At 40.3% G+C, this 14,074-nt stretch overlaps 3 protein-coding genes across 4 annotated transcripts; 1 reads left to right on the top strand and 2 right to left on the bottom strand.

Moving 5' to 3' along the window:
• Window positions 1-33: 33 nt before the first annotated feature.
• LOC110041818 (galactosylceramide sulfotransferase-like) lies at window positions 34-3,310 on the top strand. Its single transcript, XM_020747148.2, has 3 exons — window positions 34-596; window positions 1,169-1,390; window positions 2,473-3,310. The coding sequence occupies exons 1-3, from the start codon at window positions 490-492 to the stop codon at window positions 3,233-3,235; spliced, it is 1,092 nt and encodes a 363-aa protein (XP_020602807.2). The 5' UTR covers window positions 34-489; the 3' UTR covers window positions 3,236-3,310.
• Window positions 3,311-4,545: 1,235 nt separating this feature from the next.
• Window positions 4,546-7,782, bottom strand: LOC149108613 (uncharacterized). Of its 2 annotated transcripts, none has more exons than XM_089293231.1 (3): window positions 7,026-7,782; window positions 6,215-6,283; window positions 4,546-6,061 (listed from the first exon to the last, which is right to left on the bottom strand). In XM_089293231.1, the coding sequence occupies exon 3, from the start codon at window positions 6,019-6,021 to the stop codon at window positions 5,530-5,532; it is 492 nt and encodes a 163-aa protein (XP_089149357.1). In that variant the 5' UTR covers window positions 6,022-6,061; window positions 6,215-6,283; window positions 7,026-7,782; the 3' UTR covers window positions 4,546-5,529. The 2 variants fall into 2 exon arrangements, with proteins under 2 accessions (XP_089149357.1, XP_089149358.1); XM_089293232.1 differs by having other exon boundaries at window positions 7,439-7,782.
• Window positions 7,783-8,018: 236 nt separating this feature from the next.
• LOC110052854 (interferon-induced protein 44-like) lies at window positions 8,019-13,238 on the bottom strand. Its single transcript, XM_089293228.1, has 3 exons — window positions 12,773-13,238; window positions 11,194-11,430; window positions 8,019-10,261 (listed from the first exon to the last, which is right to left on the bottom strand). The coding sequence occupies exons 1-3, from the start codon at window positions 13,134-13,136 to the stop codon at window positions 10,002-10,004; spliced, it is 861 nt and encodes a 286-aa protein (XP_089149354.1). The 5' UTR covers window positions 13,137-13,238; the 3' UTR covers window positions 8,019-10,001.
• Window positions 13,239-14,074: the final 836 nt, after the last annotated feature.

The following is a 14,074-nucleotide window of genomic DNA, read 5'->3' as shown; positions in this document are numbered from 1 at the left end:
TTGGGGGGCGGGGGGCGGGGGGGGGGGGGGAAGGGGGCTCTGAACAAACTGAGCTGATCTGACAATGTTAAATAGAATCTTAAATTTCCTTTTGAAAGAATGAGGGTGCTTTCCTTTGGGGTGGTCTGGATCAGGATCAGAGATCCAAGATCACTAGCACTCGCATCATGGCGCATCAAAGAAATTGGTCACGGTTCCTTTGATCCCGGGTTCTGGTGCACCATGATCCGACTGACCTTGGATCACTGATGCTGATCCAGATCACCCCAAAGAAACGCAACCTAAGATTTCCCGTTCCTGTCATTGCTCAATGAAATTCACCAAACTCACCCATCTGCCAGCCTTCCGTGATCTTCGTTGACAGCTCCGCCTGGATCGCGTTACAATCACGCACGTGAGGGCAATGGCCCAGTCCGCCGCGGCTGGTAAACCTAATCAACATGGCGGACGGAAAGGATCTGAAGGCATTCATGAAGTAGACAACGTGTAATGAGGGTTTTAAGAATTTCTCGGATAAAGAAATTGACATTTGCTGCATTGATAATCTTTATCCTAACTAAATATGCCGCTCTGCCGATTTTTAAAGCTCTTAAAAGGTAGGTACTTTGAATGTCAGCAAATCGTCTTTGGCTTTGGTCCAGACCAAAAGCTTAAACAATCCTTATGAGTATTGTTTTTACCGATAAGCTCTGTTTAAAAGGTGCTAGGTCGTCACATTTGAGACGACTCTACAACGTAGCAATTGTTCCTTACATCACATGAACCCTCGCCGTATATTAATGTGAAAGGGTGACTGGGTCTAAGAAAATGTGTGAAGAAATAATACTTCAAATATAAAATATCTACAGTGTCGGTATGCAGTCGGTGATTATGACAGCGCAGACTTAAAACTGTTCTTGGTGTTAAATTTGTGTTAAACCTGCTTGCTTGTTTGAAGTGAAAAGAGTGTACCATTCTGATCTCTTTCAGTAGTTCGGCAAGCTTGAAATAATCGTTTACTGGGCTTACTTGTTGGCAGATATTCGTTCCGATATTTTCCCAGAGAATTAGTTGATCTATAAAATCAGTGTCCATTGATGATTCAGGTCGCTTGTGTCACCTTTCTTCTTTACAATGCTGGTTACACTAGGCACTTCAATAATTGTTACTAAACTTTTGCTCTTTGTAGTGGTACATGTCACTCTGTTGAAAATGTCTTGTTCCTTAAAACTCACAAGACTGGTGGAAGCTCCATAGCCAACATTTTGCTAAGATTTGCCAAGACCAGGGATTTGACAGTGGCATTGCCTAGAAAACAAATCTTTTCTTTTTACTGGCCCTGGAGTTTTCAAGTTAACTTTGTTGGTAATTTACCCGGCAACAAGCCAAATATCTTGTGCAGTCATGCGAGGTAAGTGAAGTAATGTTGTTTTAAGAATTCATAACTGGGGTCAGTTGTTGGGGTCATTGTGCTGTGATTTTAGACCGTGAGTGATGCTCTCTATTCAGGGGCCAAGGATACTGGCCATGGGGGTGGGGTACTCCCTCATATAGGCACAAGGCTTTATATGACTGTATGTGCAACCCCAAAGGGTATGGCTTTTGAGCTGGTTTGGTCTGAAAAAGGGCGTAGAGTTTGATCATGTTGGTTTCAAAAAAGGGTATGGGGTCATTGTGCTGTGATTTTAGACTGTGAGTGATGCTCTCTATTCAGGGGTCAAGGATACTGGCCATGGGGGTGGGGTACTCCCTCATATAGGCACAAGGCTTTATATGACTGTATGTGCAACCCCAAAGGGTATGGCTTTTGAGCTGGTTTGGTCTGAAAAAGGGCGTAGAGTTTGATCATGTTGGTTTCAAAAAAGGGTATGTGTTTTAATTCTGACTTGGCATATTTTGGGGGTATTTTGTCTTCAAGACACATGCATTATTTTTTACAGTACTGCCACATTTTCAGCCTTATATGTAAAGGGTTGTTAAAAGACGCCATCTGCTGGTAAAAATTATCATCTGCGTCATGATTTTGGCAAACAAGGCTTCCCAACTCTCCTCCCACCCCACCCCCTTTTTGTCTATTAAGTTATTTTGGTAACAAGAATCAGAAATCTATCAAATAAAGTCCAAAAGCCCCCCTGTTCTCTCTCTCTGCTTTTTGTTCACTATGAAAACAATAAAAACGGAGCAATGTTGTTCAACTTCAAATGGACAAGTCATAAGCTCTGGCTAAAATATCATTGGTACCTGTACTCCAGGTAATAAAAAAAAGTTATCCTATCAAATTACTTTGAAAAGGAGAGTGGCAGACTGATAACCTGCTCATATTTTGCTGTATAAGCTCCTCCCTCTCTATCAAGTCCTCCTCCTCCATGAAGACTCGTGTCTCCTCAACATACTGGAAATAAATACGGGTGAGCTCCCCTGTAGGGTTGAGACAGCTAAATAGCAGATTTGTGGTAATCAATTTTCATAACAGTTTACAACTTTTTTCCCCAGATATAATCAAACCACCATGAGATTAATAATGCCTTCTGATACAAAGTTTATAACCATCGTTCGCCATCCAGTTTCAAGGTTTGAATCAGCCTTTCTCTTTGAAGATTTCCCTTCATTTCTTGGAATTTCAGGCTCTTCAAATCCTCTTTATCAATTCCTGCAGCAAATTGATAAATTCAAGCCAGAAATAAACACAATGTACACACTAAGAAATGGAATGAGTTTTGATCTTGGTCTGGAACCTGAGGAGTTTGATAAAACTGAGGTAATCAAAAACTTTATCACCTCGGTTGAGAAAGACTTTGAGCTGGTGTTAATTATGGAGTACTTTGATGAATCTCTGATATTACTGAAGCAGCTGTTTTGCTGGAGTTTAGATGACATATTCTACCTAAAACACAATTCGCGGCTGCGGTCGTTGAAGAAACATCGCATCCCAAGACAATTTAGGAATACATTTTTGGAATGGAATAAAGCTGATGTGTTGCTCTATCAACACTTTAATCAAACGTTTTGGAAGAAAGTGAATTCCAAAGACGAGAACTTCTGGTCTGAAGTAAAGTTGCTGAAGCAAAAGTCGCTGGAAATGGAAAAGGAGTGCCTGAGTCCAGGAGAACACAGAGACCACCACAAAAAATCTGTTTCGAAATTACTTCTGAATCCAAAGGTCGCGCAGAATAAGAAACAATTGTGTCGAGATCTTGTACAAGATGAAGATGCTTATTTCGATTATTTCAGGGGTAAACAAACAAATGAACAATGAAAATGTATATTTTATGTGGTGAAAATTAATATATTGAATTTTTGTAATTTGAAGTAAATACAGGCATATCTGTCAGTGAACTTCATAATTTTGAAGAAGAAACAGCTGCTCGCTCATCAATCAACTCAACCGAACAGATACAAACGACAAGTCAAACCAAAACCAATTATGACTTGGAACGCTTTCCATTCGAAGAAAAATTCCGGTTTGAGTTTCCAAAAATTTCCAGCGACGATTGAACAGCATTTTCCTGAATTTCCGGAAACGAGGACAATCTTGCGGGGTATACCGAAAGTTTCAGAAATTTCTGACCAGGAATTTCTGTTTCATTTGTGTTCCCTCCCAGAATTTTCCGTCGAATGGTTAGCTTTTCGGAAACCTTACAATTTCCGGATTTTCTGGTAACTTTTCCTGGTAATTTCCATACTATTTGTCGCTGTTTCTAAATTTTCGGTGGTTGATTGGTAATTACTGGTAAGCGCCCTTGATCACACCAAGGCGGAAAAAGGCCGCCCTACATATAAGCGCCCTAGTCACACGCATGTCAGTTTCCCGCGCTTGGCGCCCGTGGCGTGTACTCGCACCAAGCTCTGATTGGCTGGTTGTTTGGTCAATTAGAGCAGTTTTCAATCGAGTGTCCAACCAACCCAAAACCAAAGTAATTACTCTGGTCTATCGCAAAGGACGCAGAGTGTATCCATTGAACCAAGAGAAACTCCAAGCAAATGTACGAAGCTGATACGAAGCATGGGAAAAAACGTGTGCGGGCGAGTCACGATTGGATTTAGTAAAAATATCTGATTGGATGACAAAGTGGCGCGAGTTTTTTTTTAAGCCAATTGTGCAGAGTGGCAAAACTAAAGCAAATGCGAAACCGTTCTTTTAAAACGCTTGTTTTGATTGATCAGATGTCTTATTTTACCTCAATCACAGGATAGTCACACGAAAATCTGTCTACCCACAAAACGAACTTGTCCGATTTTTATTTCAAACCCGCTTTTCAAAGATCTCTTGAACAACAGTCGGTGATCAGCGTAGAAAAACTGGAAAAGTGGAGTTTTTTTACGATCGCGAGCTGTAAAGCACGTTATTGCATTGTCAGTAAGTCAAATTTCGTAAAGTATCATTCAATTCAATCGTGCGTTCGCATTACAGCGCAGTTTCTCGTCAGTTGTGTTCTCAGTATAACATCTATGCCACATTTTGGTTCCCGAGTTCTCAAATGTGATCTGATTCACTTGCGGTTTGGAAAGGGGAAATAACGGTTTGTAAACAGTACAAAAAGGTCGTGAATTTTGCATACAACAATGTGCACGAACCTTACTAACTTTATTTTTTTTTTCAATATTTAAAAATGAAATCTCAAGTCCATAGAGGCTGTGTACATCCGCTAATCCCCTAGCACCCCCACCCCCGATATTTTAGGGGGAGGGGAGCCTAGGGAGGCGGTTTTACACAGGTTAAAGTCCATAGTACGTGGATAGGAATAACATTACAAGGCTAAAGTTTCTAATATTTAATAGTTTTTACAATGGCTCCGATAAAAATTTTTTAGCTTTCAAAGTAACTGAATTTTTTTTTCGATATATGCGGCACCAACACTTGTCATCAATCCCTTGTCACTTTTCTGAAGGGTTTTTTTTTTGTCAAATTTTTAGCAACATCACTGATTGTCGAATCTCGCTATCTCAAGCTGATCTCCTCGCTATCTTGCTATCTCTCCCTTAGATATGCTTTTCACTCATTTACAATCGCGATCTCTAACTATTTTTCGTTTCCCTCGAGAGTTCGAGATGGTGGTGTTCAACTGTATTTACTTACAAGCTTCACATAATAATATACTGCAGTAAAAACTCAACAAATTGAAAAAAATTGCCGAATAATCCTGCATCTTTCTTCATAGCAGGGATCCTTTGACATCCTGAACTAGACAGCCGTCTGGCTTGACGCGCTGACAGGTTTCCTCGCTAGAGCAGCTAGAGGCACGTCTGGATCTAAGCTCGAGGTTATTGAGGTTCGACCACAATGACCTTTGATTAGTTGTCACTTTCGCGAGAGAAAGCAAACTTCTTCACCTTCGCTAATTCTCTGAGAATCAATGTAGGATAAAAACTAGTGAATTCAAGAGTTTAAATTAGCATTTTGGCCAGATCAGGCAATCACCGCCCACTCTGCCTCCAGCAATGTGTCCTTGTTACTTGAATCTGTTTTACATCGCCCGAAGACAGAAGTGTAAAATTTCAACACCGCAAATTTTCTCAATAAGTTTTTGCAATCTTTTTAACAAGTTGTATTTACTTCATATGAAATTCATCATAGTGTTGAACACCTTCATGAGCAGAATCAAAAACGAATTTACATATTTTACAAACACGATTTGCGTCAACCCAATCCAGAAGTGTCGTCCGTCTTCCGTCAATGACCCACGCGGAAACTCTCTTGTCTTTTCGTAAAATCTTCGCCAACTCTTCGTAGCGTCGACCCTCGCCCGAGACCAAGTAAACATCGGGCTTCTTGAATCGAGAAAAGTCGAAGGAACTTGCATAGTATACGAGTAAATCTTCGACAGCGTTCGGAAACGAGGTGATCGACGAGTGCTTGGCGACGATTGGACGACCGTCGTAATGCTTTTTATCGGGAATCGTGGTTCGTAGTTGGTTTTGGTCGGCGTCCTTTTGGTGAAACACGTGAACTTCGATTTGACTCCGAGATGGGAATCTTATGTCTCTTAAAAAGTCTTTACATGCTTCCCACTCGACGAAAAACACCGTGTATACAAACGTCATCTTTTGTAGATAAACAGCGTCTCTACTTAACTCCGTTCTTCTGGAAGAGAGAAAATAGAACAGTGTTTCGTGAATTTAAGTTCCAGAGGGAACGACATCTGTGTGATTATCAAGCTGTTCCCCGATTACACGCAACAAAACTGTAATAAACAAACCAAAACAAAACAGGCAGCAAATCTAATTGTATACTTACGATGAGCAAACTGTAAATTCTGTTTAGTTGTCCCCACTCGCCTCCTGCTGCATTCGTTTTTCTTTGTGCCTAGTTTTCAGGTTTAATTTAAACATTATTTTGCCTATTAGTATTGCCACTCTGTGCTGTTTTTTCGATGGTGTCAAAATATTCGTTTCAGCTCTAAAAAGTTCAAATCAATTTTACGAGCGTGAAAAGGATCATTTAACAAGTTTACACATTTAATAAGCTTCTGGTTTATAAATTTTGCCTCAACAAAAGAAGAAAACAGATAAAATGACCAAGCTAAAAAGGAAACATTGTTGGAAAAAAATTGCTGCGGAAACAAATGTTTCCTCCGAGCTTTTTAATCGCGCGAGCAACATACATTTCGGAAGAAAATAGATCGTTACGAATTGCTTCCAAAGCACCGAAAAAATGTCTTGTTTTCGAGACGCAAAATTGAAAATTAAAATTTGAAAACATGCTTCCCAGCGGCAGACAACGGGAACATAAAAGCTTGTTGTTTCCGCAACAATATTTCTTGTTTAAGCCCGGCCCTTACGAACAAAATTGTCCGTAAAAAATTAAATTGTTAAATTTGTTATAGGAACCAAAATATATAAAAGAAATTGACTTATATGATTGAGCTCTCAAAGGAGTATTTTGCCGAGTTATTTAGGCGAATTGAACGTCCATGCAACTACGTCATTTACGTAACAAACACAATTATTTACGAGTACGAAGAAGTGAAAAGAAATTTAACGTATTTGTGTGTTTTCGACCCCGCTTGTTTCTTTGGCGTCTCCAATTTTTCATTTTTTCCTCTTACCTCCAGAAAAACAACGGAAGTTTCTTGGTAATTTTTTAAACGCTTCCTTCGCTTTTGGCCATTCAGCATATGAGATGATCAAGGGAGGTGAACTTATACATGTTCTGACAGAGCAATTAACAGGAATTAACATAAGAACAAATGCTATTGTCAGAAGTACGCCATAACTCGCGATGGTGATCTATACTAAATCCAGTTTGCGGATTCTCTACGTTTGTCACAGTTCTGTAGATCGCCATCAAAAATAAAACTTGACAGTAAGATAAATGGTTTTTTTTGTTTATGCGTAGCTAAGTTAATGGACCCTACAGTCGCAGGTGCGCTCAGTCAGCTCAGAACTTTGTTTTAGGCATCTCTTAGAATTGCAAGCTGAATTGACGCGCAAAAAGGGGAAACAATCGTTTTAGAATTACCTTAGTTCGTTTCTGTCACGTAGCAGCGGGACATTTAGTTGAAAGCTTCCTTTGGTGAAGACTTAAGATGAACAACTTCCGTTTCGTTTTCCATAAAAAACTATTTAAAGACATCGATGACAGCGTTTTCTCCCTAATTTCGCAAATAAAGATGGATAAATCTGACAAATCAAAGGCTGTATCGAGCTGTATGTGTTGTTGATCAGTCTTATCTCTTGCCTCTAGGAGTTTTTCCCTTTCCCACCAAATTAAAAATTCATAACTAAAAGGCTATTTTTTAAATCGACTCTTGCCAGTGAATGGGATTTGCATTTTAACCAAGGACTTAACAATTTAAAAAGAACAAAGAATCGAAGTATATCCTTTTGAACTAATAAACAACTCTTTCGCTTTCAATAATTTGTCCGTTAGCTTCACATAAAATAAATCGTGGAGCAAATATTTTCCTTCCCGCTTTGATGAAACGCGATCTCTAGAAGAAAAATCTGCTCATAGTAAGATGAAAAAAAGGCAACTTAAACTTCCATTACAGTTGGGATTACTAATAAAAACATATAGCAGAGAAAAAAAATAAACTTACTTTCTTTTTTTTTTTTGAATACACTGATGATCGACGGCTGGAATCTATTCGTGCGTCATTCAGTCCTCCGCCGAGTGAACTCCACGGATGAGATAACACTTGACTGAAATTATTTTCTTTTCCCCACTGGGAGACAAGTACCGCAGACTATGCACAGTCTATAAATACTGATATAAGCGACAAATAGGGGAGTATTATTGGTCAGAGTTGATTTCCAGGCACCTGCCAATTTCTGCATTGGAAATACTGCGAGCCACCAACATTGATAAAAACACAAGTGTCAGATATGTCGCTTTATAACAACAAAATTTCAAAAAGAGAATTAAGACTCTTAAGTTACTCAGTTGGAGATCAAAACCCAATATCATCAGTGCTACTCCCTAAAAATAACAATCAACATTATTTTCTTTTCGGTATTATCTTATGAAGGCAGGCAAAAAGCAATTTTCATATCGTAAATATATATATATATTTTTTTACGAAATACGATAATTCCAATATTGTTTTGATGGATAAGCTGACGAAATTCAATTTTCTTGGCCCTGATGAACAAGGAACCGTATTTATTATTTATCATAATATTGGCACAATTTGACGTTTTCTGAGTAATTGAATTTTGAAAGGCAACATTGTAAACATCTTCATTCATAATTGATTGTAACAAAGAAGAGTCAGTTTCAAAGCACTTCACCTGCAAAGTGATCGCGACCCTTGAAACTGAACATGATACTGTTTATCTTCAGTTGAAAATGATGCGGATTCCACTCGGCAAAAACAATTTCTTAATCCATGATTTCTTAAAACGGTGTAAAGGATCTTCCAACAGTCACAATACTGACATAAAAAATCGTAAATAAAACGTTGATGCAACTTTTATGAAGTAGTTGGAGTTTATTTGAATCTAACGCGCGCTCTTAGTGGTTAATTTATGGTCACGTGGCAATGGCTAAATCTAGATGTCGCCCGGCGAGCAACAATTACACAATTGTTTGCCCGCTCTCCCACTCACCAGAGGTTACTTTGACTTCTTCTTGCCTTATTACTTTACACTAAACTCCAGCTATATAACAAAACAAAACTGTTCCCCTCGGAATCAGTAATTGATAAGTGCATAGTATGTACAGCAACAGTGCATGTTGGAGCAATGAGAACAAATGACAATTTAATCACTCTGACTAATCACAAAAGACACACTTTCAGTGAACCAATCAAAACTCAAAGCAAATACATGTAGCCAAAACGAAGCACGGGAAAACGTAACGTGTGCAAGCGAGTCACAATTGGTTTTGGTTTTAATTTTGATTGGCTGACAAAGTGGCGCGAGATTTTTAAGGTAATCGCTTAGAGCAACTTTCACATAACTTTCTTATATACACGTAAATGACAAGACGCAAAGAGAGAGAGGAAAAAAATAAATCGTAAGGAAAGACAAGTCCATACTCTCCCCGGACATGAAAAATTTCTAAACAAGACTTAATCCCGCACCTCGAAGGCCAGAGCCAATGCGTTTTCGTTAAGCGGTGACCGACGGCCAGACACTCTTGACAAAATCAAATAAAGGAACCAGAAAATTCTGCTTTCAATTTGATTGTACGCATGCGTTTAAGTTGACTTATGGCATCTGAACAAGCATAGAGTGAGTAACGGCTGTAACTAATGCTGGCTAAACAGCTTCTGATTCCGAATTTTGGAGGCTTCAAGTACGTGAATCTATCTCGGCAATGGTCAGTCATGGACTGCTGTGATCGCCAAAAGAACGAATCAAATTAATTAAGTAAAGTACTGAGGTTATGGAGACCCACTAACCAAAAGCTTTTTTTCGAGACGTTTGCGATACTCTTTTGGCCAAACTTAAAAATCATTAGAAAAAAACTCTCTGACCTCCAGCTTGCACTGCTTATCACAATTCTCGCTCAATATACTACAATAAAACAAATACAAACAGAATGTTGATCTTAAACGTCAAATCGACGTGTTGTGCTGTCATTTGTTTTTATTCAGTTTTCGCTGAATCTGCCGGGCTCTGACTGATCTCTCTCCACTCCCAAGCGCAGTGTGCAACATTTTCAACACATCCCGCTGGTATCTGACGTCATACTCCTCATACTCTTCCAGCCAATTAGCGAGGACAAAGGTTTGAGCCTTCTTGCTTCCGGTAACTTCCATGGCTTTCTTTCTGACGTCATTCCTGTCTTTAGGCGACAATTTGTCATCGTGCGTGACGGCTGTTATTATGGTAACACCTAATTAAGAAGACACGGAGAAGTTTCAACATCGGGAAGAACAAAGGACAATTTTACAGTTCCATAAAAATTCAGTTATTCGAAACATCGTTTACCGCAAAGTTCGCGCCAGAAAGATGATGATGATAGTGATGATGATGCCGCAGATCGGCGAAAGCTGGATATTTTAAAAGGATTTTAACATCAATTTTGCAGTAGTTTTTCAGTAGTGTAGGGTCTCAATTGAACTTTTGTCAGTTTCATTTAGCGTCAGAAACTTTTATGTTGGGTCGGCGAGCCGGCAAGTGAAACATTTAGACTAACCGCCGCGACGAATAAGGTCTGTAACAACTCATAGAGGCTTTTAGTTTAGACGCAGTTTTATGGTCAGACCGGGGGAGGGGGGAAACCCATGTGAAAAAGTCGGGGATTCTTGTCGGGACGGCTGAAAATAGTGACTTTTCGTTGTGAACACTCTAATTTAGACTAAAATCCGTTATTTCTACCCCTGAGCGAGACGACGAGCATCTGCGACCTTTTCATCTGGGAGTCCCCCCACACCGACGAACGGATATCAAACAAGGATTCTTCTTTGAGGTTGGAAATTTGCCACAATGGGCAATTTCGCAAAAACCTGAGATACTCTGAGATACTCTGTAACAGCATAATTTTGTGCAGCTGAGAATTCACAGACCCTTCATGGTCTTCATGGCATGAAATTGAGATTAGACAAGATGGAAGGAGCTTGTTTCCCTATAGACTCCCTTTTGTTCGAAAATCCGTGCCTGCGCTAATCGCGGCTTCGATGTCAAGCTCGCACGCTCACGACCGCTCACTTGTGTTGCGTTCTTCTTTGCGTTCTTCCCCACGGATTTTCGAGAAAAAGAGAGACTGCTCGCTGTCTACTTTCTGTATTTAAGTCAGGTATACAAGACAAATGAGATTGAACTAACCTTCCTTGTTTAACATTTGTCGCACGAAATCAAACTTGTCCATATACTGGTCATTCACAAAACGAATGTCGTTGGCTTTGATTACCCACAATACCACGTGAACCTGGTCAGCAACTGGAGGCTTCTCGAGCCTGCAAGCAGCTTGGCCAGCTTCTTTAGCCTTCTCTTCAGCCCAGTCCCCTCGCTTTATAAGATCTCCTGTCGAGACAGTGCCGTATAAAATTCGAAAGAGTTCATCTGAAACAATACGAGTGCAAAATATTTTAGCAAGAAGCGTAGTGAACAACAGTTGAAGAACGTTATTTATTTGTTACTTATGAGACACTAAGAAATGTCACCTTATAACGGTCTATAACTTGCCAAAAGCTGTGGGAAGACAAAGCCTGACCATCAGGTCACTAACTAAAAAAAAGACAGACTGAAACTACAGTGCAAAACGGGGTAAAGCAGTATTTATTAACCAAGATTTTAACTAATGAAGCTACTGATTCTTCTTTAGTGCACAAGGCCGTAGAGAAGACTAGATATTGACCAAAGAATTCTACCTACTTTTCCCTTCCCTTTTGCTATGTTATAATGTACATATAGTTGCTAAACAAGATACGGAAACAGGTAAACCAAATAGTTTATTTCTATAGGGTCCTCTGCAAAATCCTGCATTTTTAAAGAAACCTTACATGGTATCACCATTCACAACAGCAGAAAATTTCGCGTGACGTCCGAATAAAATGCTCTCCACCCGATCGATCGTGACGTGTAGCCGAATGAGGAAGGTGAAAACTGGCGAATAACAGTATAAATCGTTTTCACTGTCACGCAATAAAAAAAATAAATCGAAAACCATCCAGTGGAAAAAGCTATGAACTTACGATGTTATAGAAAACAACTAAATAAGACACTTCTCCAAGTTTTAGGCCTGTGCGTTTCCCCAAACTTCAGATATTCGTCGAAATGTTTCGCAGATATTTGCAGAGCCCAGTATGAAAACGCCATGTTGGTGTACCTTCGTGGCACACCAATATGGCGGCCGGAAAATAGTGTAAACATCTGGAACTTACTTTGGCTATCTAGGCGACTGATTATCAGTATTGATCAAACAAGCATTTACATAAGCACTTTTCATAATGCTCTAACTTCTTAAAGGCTCAAAATCATGAGATAAGTATATATTTTTCGACAAACTCGATCGTAGCCTTGTGTCACGCACCTCCATAACCCTGAAATTCAAAATGCTCTGGATTCCAAACGAAGCACGCTATTGAGCTGTAAATTGTACACAGATATAAATATACCGCCTCTTATGCCTGATGAGGATAAAAACTTTGGTGGCTCTTTAGTTTTGGATTTTCGAAAGTGATGACGTCACGTGAAAACGATCTATAAGTGCGTGCGCGGATGTCGCGCGTCACGGTTGGGTGTGCATGCGTGACATCTTACTTCCGCCTTTGGGGTTGAAACCGAAAGGGAACGAAAGTGTTCTCTTGGAGCATGCAGTTTTTCCACAACTTCAAAGCAAATTCCACTGCAATAAGACTAGCATAAAGATAGTTTTCAAAGAAAACGCAAACCTTGAACTCACTTTCTTCAGCGTTGCTGAAATTAAAGTTGAAACCTCTCGTGTCATGAAACACAAAACCAGCGAGTTCATTTTCTGTCCCCGCACGCGAATAGAAATCTTCCAGTACCCGAGTTCCCTCGGCCCCAGATGATTGCTCTATCGCTGGAGCGGCTTCCCTACCGTACAAAGTCTTCCAAACCGTGTTCACTAACGAAGATTTCCCGGCGCCTGTCATTCCGAATACGGCGAGTCGGATCTGCAAGCCCTCCAGTTCTCCCTCTGCAGCATCAGTGAAAGTCTCTAATCCTTCGATACTTCCCGCTTTATAGTTCTTAAGTTTTTCTTTGAGCTGGCGTGTCTCACTTTGAATGTTTTCATCTGCCATTTTGCCTCGTTGCTGCTCGTTCTCGAGGGAGTGAAATGCCGACTGGTTCTTTTTTATGAAGGGGATTCCTGGAACTATCCCATGATGCAGCGCAAAATAGAAGTCAGTCAGTTTCCCGGAAAATTTTTCGCAAGCGGACGGAGTTGGGGGGGAGGGGGGGGCGCAGGGAGTCTCAGGCCCCCCACCCATCTTTCGGCAGGGATTTCACCAACGTTTTCAGCAGGAGGGTCACTGGTTTTCTCAGATGAGCAAAACTAATAGAGCTGAGCTTCTTTGCAAGAAAAACTTTCCTCTAGGTCAAACCAGCTGGGCAAAACTGTCCTCACATCCAGTCAAATTGCCCGGTGCCCGGCCCTAAAGAAAGCCCTGGTTTCGTGCCGAAAATATCACTAGCGCAGCATTAAATTGGTACTTGACATTACCTGTGGCATCGGCGACTTCGGATGCCCTACGAAGACTAACAACCTACCTTAGAAGCACAATGAAGCAGGATAGTCTAAACAACTGCCTCCTCCTGCATTGTCACAAGTCTACTAAGGACACATTGAACACTGCAGACATCGCAAAGAAGTTTGTTTGTGCAAACGGAAAAGACAGTATGGAAATACGAGTACAGGTATGCGCTTGGCTTAACGATGAGCCCTCCCATGTTTCAAAACGCTCCGCAGCCTCTGTTTAAAAAAACGTTTTACCAGGAGGTTTTGGGGAACGTTGCCGAGTATCTTGAGAAAATGACACTTCTTGCGTGAAGAACCGACAGAAAGGAAAAAAGAAACAGTAAAATAACCACTTTCAACTAGAGCGTCGCTAAAGTAACTTTCCCTCTAGCTCCACCCACTAATCAGAAACTAGAATTTTCTGACTCAAATTAAAAATTTCTCCCACGTATTAGCCATACTAGATATACTATTTATGTTCCTTCCGAAAATCAGCATTCC

Source organism: Orbicella faveolata, unplaced genomic scaffold (genome assembly GCF_042242905.1).
Source record: "Orbicella faveolata isolate gen_17 unplaced genomic scaffold, um_ofav_v1 contig_25, whole genome shotgun sequence".
Lineage (NCBI taxonomy): Eukaryota > Metazoa > Cnidaria > Anthozoa > Scleractinia > Merulinidae > Orbicella > Orbicella faveolata.
This window is presented reverse-complemented; position numbering and strand designations above follow the sequence as displayed.